Source organism: Lampris incognitus, chromosome 2 (genome assembly GCF_029633865.1).
Source record: "Lampris incognitus isolate fLamInc1 chromosome 2, fLamInc1.hap2, whole genome shotgun sequence".
Lineage (NCBI taxonomy): Eukaryota > Metazoa > Chordata > Actinopteri > Lampriformes > Lampridae > Lampris > Lampris incognitus.
In genome coordinates this window covers 35619632-35629945 of record NC_079212.1, presented here as the reverse complement: position 1 = coordinate 35629945, position 10314 = coordinate 35619632, and the positions used below count along the sequence as shown (strand labels likewise).

At 46.8% G+C, this 10314-nt stretch overlaps 1 protein-coding gene across 1 annotated transcript in view; it reads right to left on the bottom strand.

Moving 5' to 3' along the window:
* Positions 1–9489, bottom strand: part of soga1 (suppressor of glucose, autophagy associated 1) — a 157177-nt gene extending 147688 nt beyond the window's left edge. Inside the window, exons 1-3 of the mRNA XM_056299554.1 lie at positions 8563–9489; positions 751–852; positions 438–560 (exon numbers count right to left, since the gene is read on the bottom strand). Of these exons, the coding sequence (XP_056155529.1) occupies positions 438–560; positions 751–852; positions 8563–9489 (1152 nt within the window). The remainder of the gene's footprint in view (positions 1–437; positions 561–750; positions 853–8562) is intronic.
* Between the last annotated feature and the right edge of the window lie 825 nt (positions 9490–10314).

Genomic DNA, 10314 nt, shown 5'->3' with positions numbered 1-10314 from the left:
GTGAGCAGCGTGTTTATTGTGTATTGTGTGACGTGCATGAGTGTGTTAAGGCATGTGCAGGCATGCACTTGAGCAAATTCCGTTAAAAGCCCTAATTGTAGCCTCTAGTCTAATGCAGTCTGATGGTCAGTCTGTGTGTCTTTCTGAATGGGTATATTCTGCTGGGCAGTTTTTCTGGAGCCTGACTTAAAACTCTTTCTCATGACCCAATTAGGTGACTTTCTTTGACGACGTTTAATTCAGAAAGAACTGGGTCACTGTAAGCGTCATCTCTGCACAACAAACACCCAGCATCCATTAGCAAATGTTTGCCGGAAGAGCCAAAGGCACACAAAACAAACACCAACATACAAACACAAAACACATTACAACCATACATTCATGCCATACACAAACATAAATACCTTCAAAACACACAAACAAACACACACACTCACCTTGACATCTTGTTCCAGTGTTCGTATCAGTTCTCCATCTACTTGCCCCGTTTGGGCCACGCGAATAGAGCGCCGCTCTGCCTTCCTCAGGCGGTACTGCAGGATGCGGCAAGTCTTGTTCGCCTGGGGTACAGAATTAATGTCTCTGTTATGTATGTATATCTATCTACTGTATCTCTCTATTTATTGCAGTTTCTAGCCACCTATTTACTGTATCTATCAATCTATCTATCTATCTATCTATCTATCTATCTATCTATCTATCTATCTATCTATCTATCTATCTATCTATCTATCTATCTATCAGTTGTACCTGCTCCAGCTGCTGCCGTAGCTCCTGTAGTTGGTAAACGTCCTCCTCCATGTACATATCCCTCATCTCCAACATCTCCGATCTCAACTCTTCCATCTCATCCTAGAGACAGAGCGAGGGAATAGAGAGAGAGAGCGAAAGACAGATACAGGCATGATGAGACAGAGGCAGATGGAAAAAGAGAAAGAAAGGGAAGTTATTGTTTACTGTAGGTGTCATTATCATGTCATCGTGTCTTATTTTAGGAAGGGGAAGGGGTGCACTGTCATGTCAAACCATATATAATTCATTCAATTTATAGATAGATAGATAGATAGATAGATAGATAGATAGATAGATAGATAGATAGATAGATAGATAGATAGATAGATAGATAGATAGATAGATAGATAGATAGATAGATAGATAGATAGATAGATAGAGCAGAGATGTAATGTACAGTAGGTCTATACATTAGAGAGAGACACAGATAAGATGTTATAATGTAAACGGAGTACATTAGGGGCATCTATTATTGTTCATTTTTCATCATAAAAAACACATTCTCCATTAACATCCTTTCAATCAACCTCTGTCCCACCAATCACCTTCTCATCTTAATTATAATCACAGTTGGATGCCTGCTTACAATGACAAACACTGACATTCCCCGAAGTCAGATATAAGGGGTCATCAGAAATGGAGAAGGGTACTCAAGTCAGCGTATTGATATACTGAGGTCAATGTGAAGGAATGTAATGTGAGACTTCATTGATCCCTGTAGGGAAACTCTCTTCAAGCTAATTGTGTATGTGTGTGTGGGGGGGGGGCAGGGGTTCGCCACCAAGTCATTTCTCTCTTACTCTCTCTTCTCCCCGTCTTCCATTCTCTCTACATCTCAATTTTCTAGCAGAGGCGTTACCTAAAACCCCATAATCCCTCTCTTACACTCACCCCCCCTCCTCACCCTTCTTCTGAAAACTTGGTCTCTGGTGGTAACACGCCTGATCAAGTATTCATGAAGAGAAGCGAGAGAGAGAGAGAGAGAGAGAGAGAGAGAGAGAGAGAGAGAGAGAGAGAGAGAGAGAGAGAGAGAGAGAGAGAGAGAGAGAGAGAGAGAGAGAGAGAGAGAGAGAGAGAGAGAGAGCTTGCTATAGTAAACAAAGTTCTTGGATTTTTTTTAAGCGCCAGCTGGATAATGTGCTAGGGGTGAATGGGAGACCATAGCGGTGGGGATACTTGTCATAGTCTACTAGACCAGAGAAGTGGAAGAATTTGGGTCATACTACAGCTCGTAACCAAAAAAGGATGGATGTTGTAAAGGAAAAAAAACTCCCTTCAGTGGTCCTCTCTTCATTTAATTTCTATCCCAAGCACTTCCCTCTCTCTCTCCCTCTCTCTCTCTCTCTCTCTCTCTCTCTCTCTCTCTCTCTCATGTGATTGCTCTGTGGGGGTCACAAGAATGGTGGTCCGGTGATGCGGCTCCGACCTTGACCTCTTTACTGCAGGTCGTCTGTCATCATGGTGATGCGGGAAAGGAAGCCAGATGTCACCTAAATGTCTAAAATGCTGATGTTAACACAAGGGGCAACTGGTAGCCCTGACAAGTGCGTGCCAGGTAGCTCTCAGGCCTGACCTCGGCAGCATAGCATCCCAGATTTAATCCATATTAGGACCTTTGCTGCCACCCCTCCCCTTTACATCCTATATTTCCTGTCGGAACTCCCCTGTCCTATCTCATAAAGCAAACATAACCTTCCCTCCCATGTGATAAAAATATGCAAATCTACTTAAATGTTTCTTATCGATGTACTGCATCTCGCTGCCATTCAACGTAACCTCCTGATGGCACATCGCAGCAACACTGTGCTGGTCACACCGCACACTTCCCTCCACGGGCCCTCCCATACGCTGTGTAACAAAAAGACTGCAACGCGACACTGCCGGAGCTCGTAAAGCTTATGGGCAGGGATCACTGACTGGATGGCTGTAACGCATGTCACACATACACCACTGCTCATAGTACTTCTTACGCGGTAAATTTACACCGCATGCAAAGGTGCAGTTGTTTTGGCTAGCGCGGGGATGTGGGCGTTTGTGAGGGGGGGGGGTGTGAGTGAATGTAACCTAATTCACTGAGTTTACGGAGACTGCAGTAGGGAATTCAGACAATAGTCTATCGCCACCAGCACATTTCATTAGTGTTTAACTGTATTGTACAAGCGTGTGTGTGTGTGTGTGTGTGTGTGTGTGCGAGCACATTATGCGTTTGCCTGTCCTTCTGGATCAATGCTCGATTTGAGTAGCTGAAAAACAATACCTTCATGCCTCAAGAGATTGGGTTAGAGGTGGATAGAGCTTGCATTTCAGAATTGTGTGCGCGCGTGTGTGTGTGTGTGTGTATGATGTAAGCTAATAAGGCTGAAAGGAGAGGCAGTAGTAGCAGCAGGGATGTGGCAAACTGCTGTAACTGTTGTCATAATATACTACATGGAATGTGGGTCAGCCTCTGCAGAGCACACTCAGAAGTGGCAACGTGGTCTGGAGCTATCTGTGTGTGTGTGTGTGTGTGTGTGTGTGTGTGTGTGTGTGTGTGTGTGTGTGTGTGTGTGTGTGTGTGTGTGTGTGTGTGTGTGTGTGTGTGTGAGAGAGTGTGTATGTGAGGGAGAGAGGCTCAGCGTGCTCAAATTGACCATACAAGAGGAAATCTGCATAATGCTGGACACTATGCTCCATATTTGTGATATAGATGGGTGGAAAGAGAGGAGAGGAGAGGAGAGGAGAGGTGAGAGAGAGAGAGAGAGAGAGAGAGAGAGTTTGGAGATAGTAGGATAGAAAGAAGCACTAAGAGAGCAAGCAAAACAGACAGAAAACAAGACAGCATGACAGCGAGCAGTGGAAGGAGGGAAGGTGAACACACGGGTGGAGGGAATATACAAGTTAATGCGGCGAGAGAGAAAGAGGGAAGGAGGAAATGAAAGATGGTCCACTGACCTGATTTTCATGGCTAACTAGAGAAGGAGCGGCGGAGATTGTGTATGTCATGTGAAAGAATCATCCAATCAAATCCAGGTGAGGCAGATGGTTAACATCAGGAAGTAGGCCTTGCATATGTACACATGCTGTCATATCATGATGGATTGAACCCCTACTGCTGCTCCACTACATTCATTATCTCTGCAGCGGTTTTTTTTTCCTAACTTTCATTTAACCAGGTAGAACAGCAAGAATCTCTTTTAACAAACGGGACCTGGCCAAGGATGCAGCAATACAAACCAACAAAGAGAAATAAAACACACAAACTTCATACAAAAATGTGGTTTGATAAGGGGACATTGAACAGGTGAATTACAAAGCTACGGCCCTGTCCGTGAGAGGACTGAATTATCTGACACAAATATTCGACAAGGACGCATCTGAATTAAGTCACAGGAGAGGCACTCCTGACAGAAGACACAGCTATCTTGGTGCATGAGTGTGTGTGTGTGTGTGTGGGGGGGGGGGGTGCGTGTGTACACATGTGTGTTTGCACACCTGCATGGGTGCTAGGGCTGGGCCATACAACATTATCAATTATCATCTTTTAATGATATTGTGTCGGGACGAAATTAGAATACTTATCATGATACACTATTTTGTTGTCTAAATAAATAATAACGACAATCTCTCCTGTAAAGTTTCCCATGAAATGAGGTCTGATCACTTGAACACTAGACATGCTTTAATATTAGACTTTGCATTGCCAAACAGTTGAATGGGATGAACATCGGTTGGATTTTTAAATATGGTATTTTTGCAGATGTAAGCGGATATCGTGTTATATGTGTGGGTATTGTGTAACATTTCCAGAGAATATCGCGACATTATTTTCCATATCGTCCAGCGCTAGCATGTGCTGATTTTATTGCCACACTATTAAGATTTCAACATAGAAGGTGTGTATCCTAGTGGTTCTGTCAGCAGCAGCAGCGGCAGCAGACCTACAGCACGGTGTTCCTGTGCACCACACGTACCTGAGTGATAATTCAATTAATTCTTCTGCCCCCGCTGAGCGAGAGCTTCTATGATGCGTGCCAGTGGTATTATTGAGTGACAGCTGCAGGCAATTATAGTTGTGCTGCCCTTAGCGTGCAACTGGCACTGATCCACTTGCAAGAATACAAGGCAGGAGGAAGCTACAGCTAGGTGGGAATGCTGGAAAAGTAGGATTGGTGGTAGATACCTGTACCATTGGTGAAGAGAGAGAGAGAGCGAGAGAGAGAGAGAGAGAGAGAGAGATAACATCCTTATCCCTACACCGGTAGTTTGATAACAATCTAGTTAGGGCAGAGAGAGATAGTGGAGAGCAAGAGATCATTTGTGGATGTATATACGTGTGTGCGTGCATGGGTGTGCATGTCAAGTCAAGTCAATTTTATTTGTACAGCCCAGTATCACAAATTACAAATTTGCCTCAAGGGGCTTTACAGCAACACAACATCCTGTCCTTAGACCCTCACATCGGATAAGGAACAACTCCCTAAAAAAAAACCTTTAACAGGGGGAAAAAATAGGAAGAAACCTCAGGGAGAGCAACAGAGGAGGGATCTCTCCCCCAAGACATGCAACGTGCAATGGATGTTGTGTTTACACAATTTACACAATGCAACACTGAAAGAGGATAATAGAATTATAATGGACTTATAAAATTTCGGAAGAATATGACGCGCAGGGGGCGGCACGGTGGCGCAATGGTTAGTGCGGTCGCCTCACAGCAAGAAGGTCCTGAGTTCGAGCCCCGGGGTAGTCCAACCTTGGGGGTCGTCCCGGGTCGTCCTGTGTGGAGTTTGCATGTTCTCCCCGTGTCTGCGTGGGTTTCCTCTGGGGGCTCTGGTTTCCTCCCACAGTCCAAAGACATGTAGGTCAGGTGAGTCAGCCATACTAAATTGTCCCGAGGTATGAATGTGTGTGTGGGTGTGTGTGTGTATGTTGGCCCTGTGTGATAGTCTGGCGGCCTGTCCAGGGTGTCTCCCCGCCTGCTGCCCAATGACTGCTGGGACAGGCTCCAGCATCCCCGCGATCCTGAGAGCAGGATAAGCGGTTCGGAAAATGGATGGATGATGCGCAGGATGCCAAGCAGTGTCCAGACGCCACCAGAACAGCCCAGGACCCAAGCCACGTGACCAGTGTGTGTGTGTGTGTGTGTGTGTGTGTGTGTGTGTGTGTGTGTGTGTGTGTGTGTGTGTGTGTGTGTGTGTGTGTGTGTGTGTGTGCCCTGATCATTTGATTTTGAACTAGATGCACCCTAGGGACAATTCATTTTCATACAGGCCAAAATATATGGGCTGATATAAAGAAATATAGTGTCAGACGGGGGAGTGGGGGATGGAGCGAGACAGAGATTGAGAATCCATCATCCCCTAAAACCGCTTTGATCTTCTGATTACAAACCACATGGAGCACAGTGGCTGCAACACAGACATGTGCGGATGAATATAAAGAGCATGAAAAAAGCGAATACAGTATGCAGTGGGTGAGAGACAAGCATATGTAAAGACAGAAGAATACAGTATGCAGTGGGTGAGAAAGAGAGAGACAAGCATATATAAAGACGGAGAGACAGAGAGGGACACAGAGACAGAAATTCCACCACTTTGTTGTTCTGATCCTCTGATTACTAGCCAGGTGTTCCTCACAGCTGCAACAACACAGAGCCAGACTCACTCCACCATACGGCCTACTCAGATGCATTCAGCTGTACTCATAAAGTAGCAGCATCTCTGCTATATTCACAGCCATGTACTGCACCCCCTGTGGCGGCAAATTTGCCACCATGGCTGGTGTTATATACATGAAAATAACGAAAAGCTAGAGTCTCGTTTCAGCAGTCAATGAACAGCCGAAGGCTCGGTTAAGTGCGTTTCAGTGCCAATGAGGTGCAGTTCTCTCTGGGTGCAAGAGAAGATTGTGAAAGCTGTGTGAAGATCTGGTAGGTTGGGTTTGAAGATTCTGGGTGGCCCTCCTGTTTTGGCAAATGCTGTCAATAAATCGACGTCTCTGTCGACCAACCACCCCAATTAATCATTCTGAAATACAGGGTTGTCTATAGGTACTGCCAGTTAATGTTCAGGGACATATAACGTGATTGATTATTTCCCTGATCAATCTCCCTCAAGACAGGATGGATCTGCTGGACCGGTAGACAGATATTGGCACTTCTATGTTCGCAGACTTGTTAGGACAGCAGAAAGATGCTTTCTTTGTGTACAACTGAAATGTATAATGTCTTCTGTGAGTTTAGATATAATAGTGAAAATGCAGGCTAAATGGGCTGTTCTCTGCAGAATGCAGTCTTGTCATCATTTCACGTTCACAGATTTAGCAGGCTTACCAGGGTTGCTAACGTTTGGGTGATGCTGGCATAAGACTTTTCGCTGATATCTACGTAATCCACCGCTAGTAATGATACAAGATAAAATGCTGAACAAGGTCGCATTAATGTACCTACAGTGATATTTTGGCATTGATTACTGAAAACATCCAATATCAATCAATAACAAGTGTACGAATCGCATTCTGATCATTAACAACATAATGGTGTCTTCTAATTCTGCCTTATGTGTTTGCTTTTACTCTATAGATAAATTTATTGCTGCTGTTCACCCCGGGCCTAGGACGATAACCTATAAATGTCAATTTAAGAAGTGATATAACACAGAATGTGTTGAAGGCCTTTATAGCTAAAGCTAACCTGACAAACAATTGACCGAAATATTTCACAATTTAACAAACCAAAATACAGTATCCCACATAGGATAGAGATATTCAGCAAATCTACAGACACTACTTTGCAAATATTGAGTAAGTCAAGCAATACCACAATGTACTGTACATGCAGATATTCCACAGTGATTCAGCTATCCCATGTAGTATATGTAACATCGGTCCTTATGTGGCTATGAGGCTGCATGTTTTGGTCATGTGTCAATGTGTCTGCAGCCAAGAAGCACTCTCTGTGCAGCCTCACTGAAAACATCACTCATGGGATGAACAACCTTGGACAATGGCCATCCAAGGGACTTTTTGCACACTTGGGAACCCAACACGGAGAATTAGCTAAACAAATACAGGGCTGTAGTCAGCTGGGGTCATTTTTCCCAAAAAAGTGTACCTCTCTATTCTGATAACAGGATATCATATACAGGCCAGCCTTTGACTATCATGGCTATGGATACTACACTTATATTTCACAGCAGTGGTACTCATCCATGTGCCATGGAGGGCCAAGAGTGTGCCGGTTTTCATGAAAACCAGACTGCACACCATGTGATGCCTCTGATTTAGCACAACTTTGGCTGAGGAGGAAGACTTAAAACTGTGAAATCAGACGGTGTGGAGTCCGCTTAGAATAAAAACCTGCGTGGGCTCCTCTTAGCCTTCCATGGCACAGGGCTGAGTACCACCGCTCCACTAAAACTTCTAATTTCGTTGGAAGGCCAGCCAAATAATGGATATTTTAGGCTTAAAAACATCACATGGTAGTGACTCTGAACTCATTTTGTCCCTTAACTAAAACTGCTGCTTTGGGTTCATTGAATACGCTTCAGTTCGACGTTTTGGTGCTTTCGTTTCTTAGCATAAGACGACCCCCGTTTGGCCACACTCATACAAATTAACTCAACGGATCTCATAATGAAACTTAATGCTGTGGCTTATTTCATAGATGTATAGTATGATACATAGCCATTGTAGCAAAACAATAAACCAAAATGTTTGTTTCCAGGTGCGCGACCATCTAATTCTGCACACTCTGGGGGGAGGGTGGCATTTATTAAACGGGGCAAGCGGACTTACTTTCAGGTAGTCGTTTTCGGATCTCAGTTCTTCGATCTCCCTGACAAACTCTTCGTGCATGCCGTCCATCAGCTCCTCCGTCAGGTCCGAGAAAGCCAGCGATGTACTGGCGGGGACCCGGCTGTCAAACGAGGCGACGGAGCGCTCCTCCCCGGGCGAGATGCTCCCTTCTCCGGCGTCCATGCTGAGGGACGACCGGTCCTTGTCGTCCTTCTCCGCGGAGGTCTTGGCGGCCGGCTGAGAGGCGTTTTCGCCGCCGCGGCTGCTTCTGGACTCGGCGTCGCTGCTGACGGCGTCCGTGGACAGCTTATTTTCCTCCGAGGCGCAGTCCGACAGCTCGGAGCTGCTGTCCGTCGGCGACAGTTTTCCCGCAGCGCAGCCGGAGTCCTTCGATAAATCGTCGGATCCGATGCTGGCGTCCGACACCTTCCTCCTTCCGCCGGCGCTTTTCGCCGTTTTTCCCGCCTGGGTCTTCCCGTGCGGGGCGGTGGAGGATTTCCCGGTTAGCTTGCCGGCGCCGCTCCTCTCCGCTCCTTTGCCGTCTTTCCCGCCGAGGCTGCCGGCGGGGCTCCGCCTGGAGACGCGGCTACCTAGATGGATGGCTCCCGGTTTGACGCTGAGGGTCGGGGCGCCGATGCCGCCGCGGATCTTGGTGAGCGACCAGCCGGGTACATCCTTCGGTCTGGCCGGCGACGGAGCCCGGTTGACTTTCTTCTTCTCGCCCTTCTGCTGCAGGGGGAGCACGGACGGAGCAGGCGGGGGGTCCCGGTGCGGTTGCTCGGGCATCGCCGGCAGCGTCTGCCCGCTGAGCGAGCTTTCGGTGCCGCCTCCGTTTTCCATTTTCTGCCGGAGAAGCAGTCTCCGTTCCTTGGGCGAGGCGAAGAGGTGAGTCGGCGAGTTATGGACATCAACCTTTGTTTTTGTCATTCATTCCGCTTTGGCCGCCACAGGAACAAACAGAAACAGAGGCACAGAAAGTAGGGCTTTGAATAAACTGCAAAGCAAAAGGGAAAAGGGGGGGGGTCCTCACAGATCCACAATGAAACGCATGCAGAGCAAAGAAGAGGGAGGAAGGAAGGGGGAAGCCGAGCAACGAAATACGACAGAAAATCCCGTTTTCTACAACGTGTCTGAGGAAATAATGCCGCTTTGTGTCTATACGTCGCTTCGTCTTCTTCCCCGTCTTTATTCTCTCTCAACACCCGACTCGCCGGTTGGTGCTCCGCTGACTTGTCGGTGAGGAAAGAGAAGCAGTGTGCATGGCTGTAGCAACGCTCTCTCTCTCTCTCTCTCTCTCTCTCTCTCTCTCTCTCTCTCTCTCTCTCTCTCTCTGTCCCCCCCCCCCCTCTCTCTCTCTCTCTCTCTCTCTCTCTATCTCTCTCTATCTCTCTCTCTCTCTCTCTCTCTCCGCCCAGATAGCGGGACTCTGCTCTGGATGTAGCGAATCCGTACGAGGGGAAGGAGAGGAGAGAGAGGGAGCTAGCCGTCTCTCTCCTCTTCAGTGCACTCTCGCCCCGCCTCGACCAATACGAGAAGTGCATAGTACTTCCATGCAAACACGATTGAGCAGCGAGTCCGGTGTACCGTCTCGTCCACACATGCCCGCAATCCAGGGGATTTTAGTCGGAAACGCGAGAAAGACAGTTGAGACAGACGTGGAAACCACACTATATACTCTATACAGCAACACAGTGTGCTGATAATTGTTGTGGTTAGGTGAAAAGTACTACTGTCTGCCTAGCAAGACTTGGT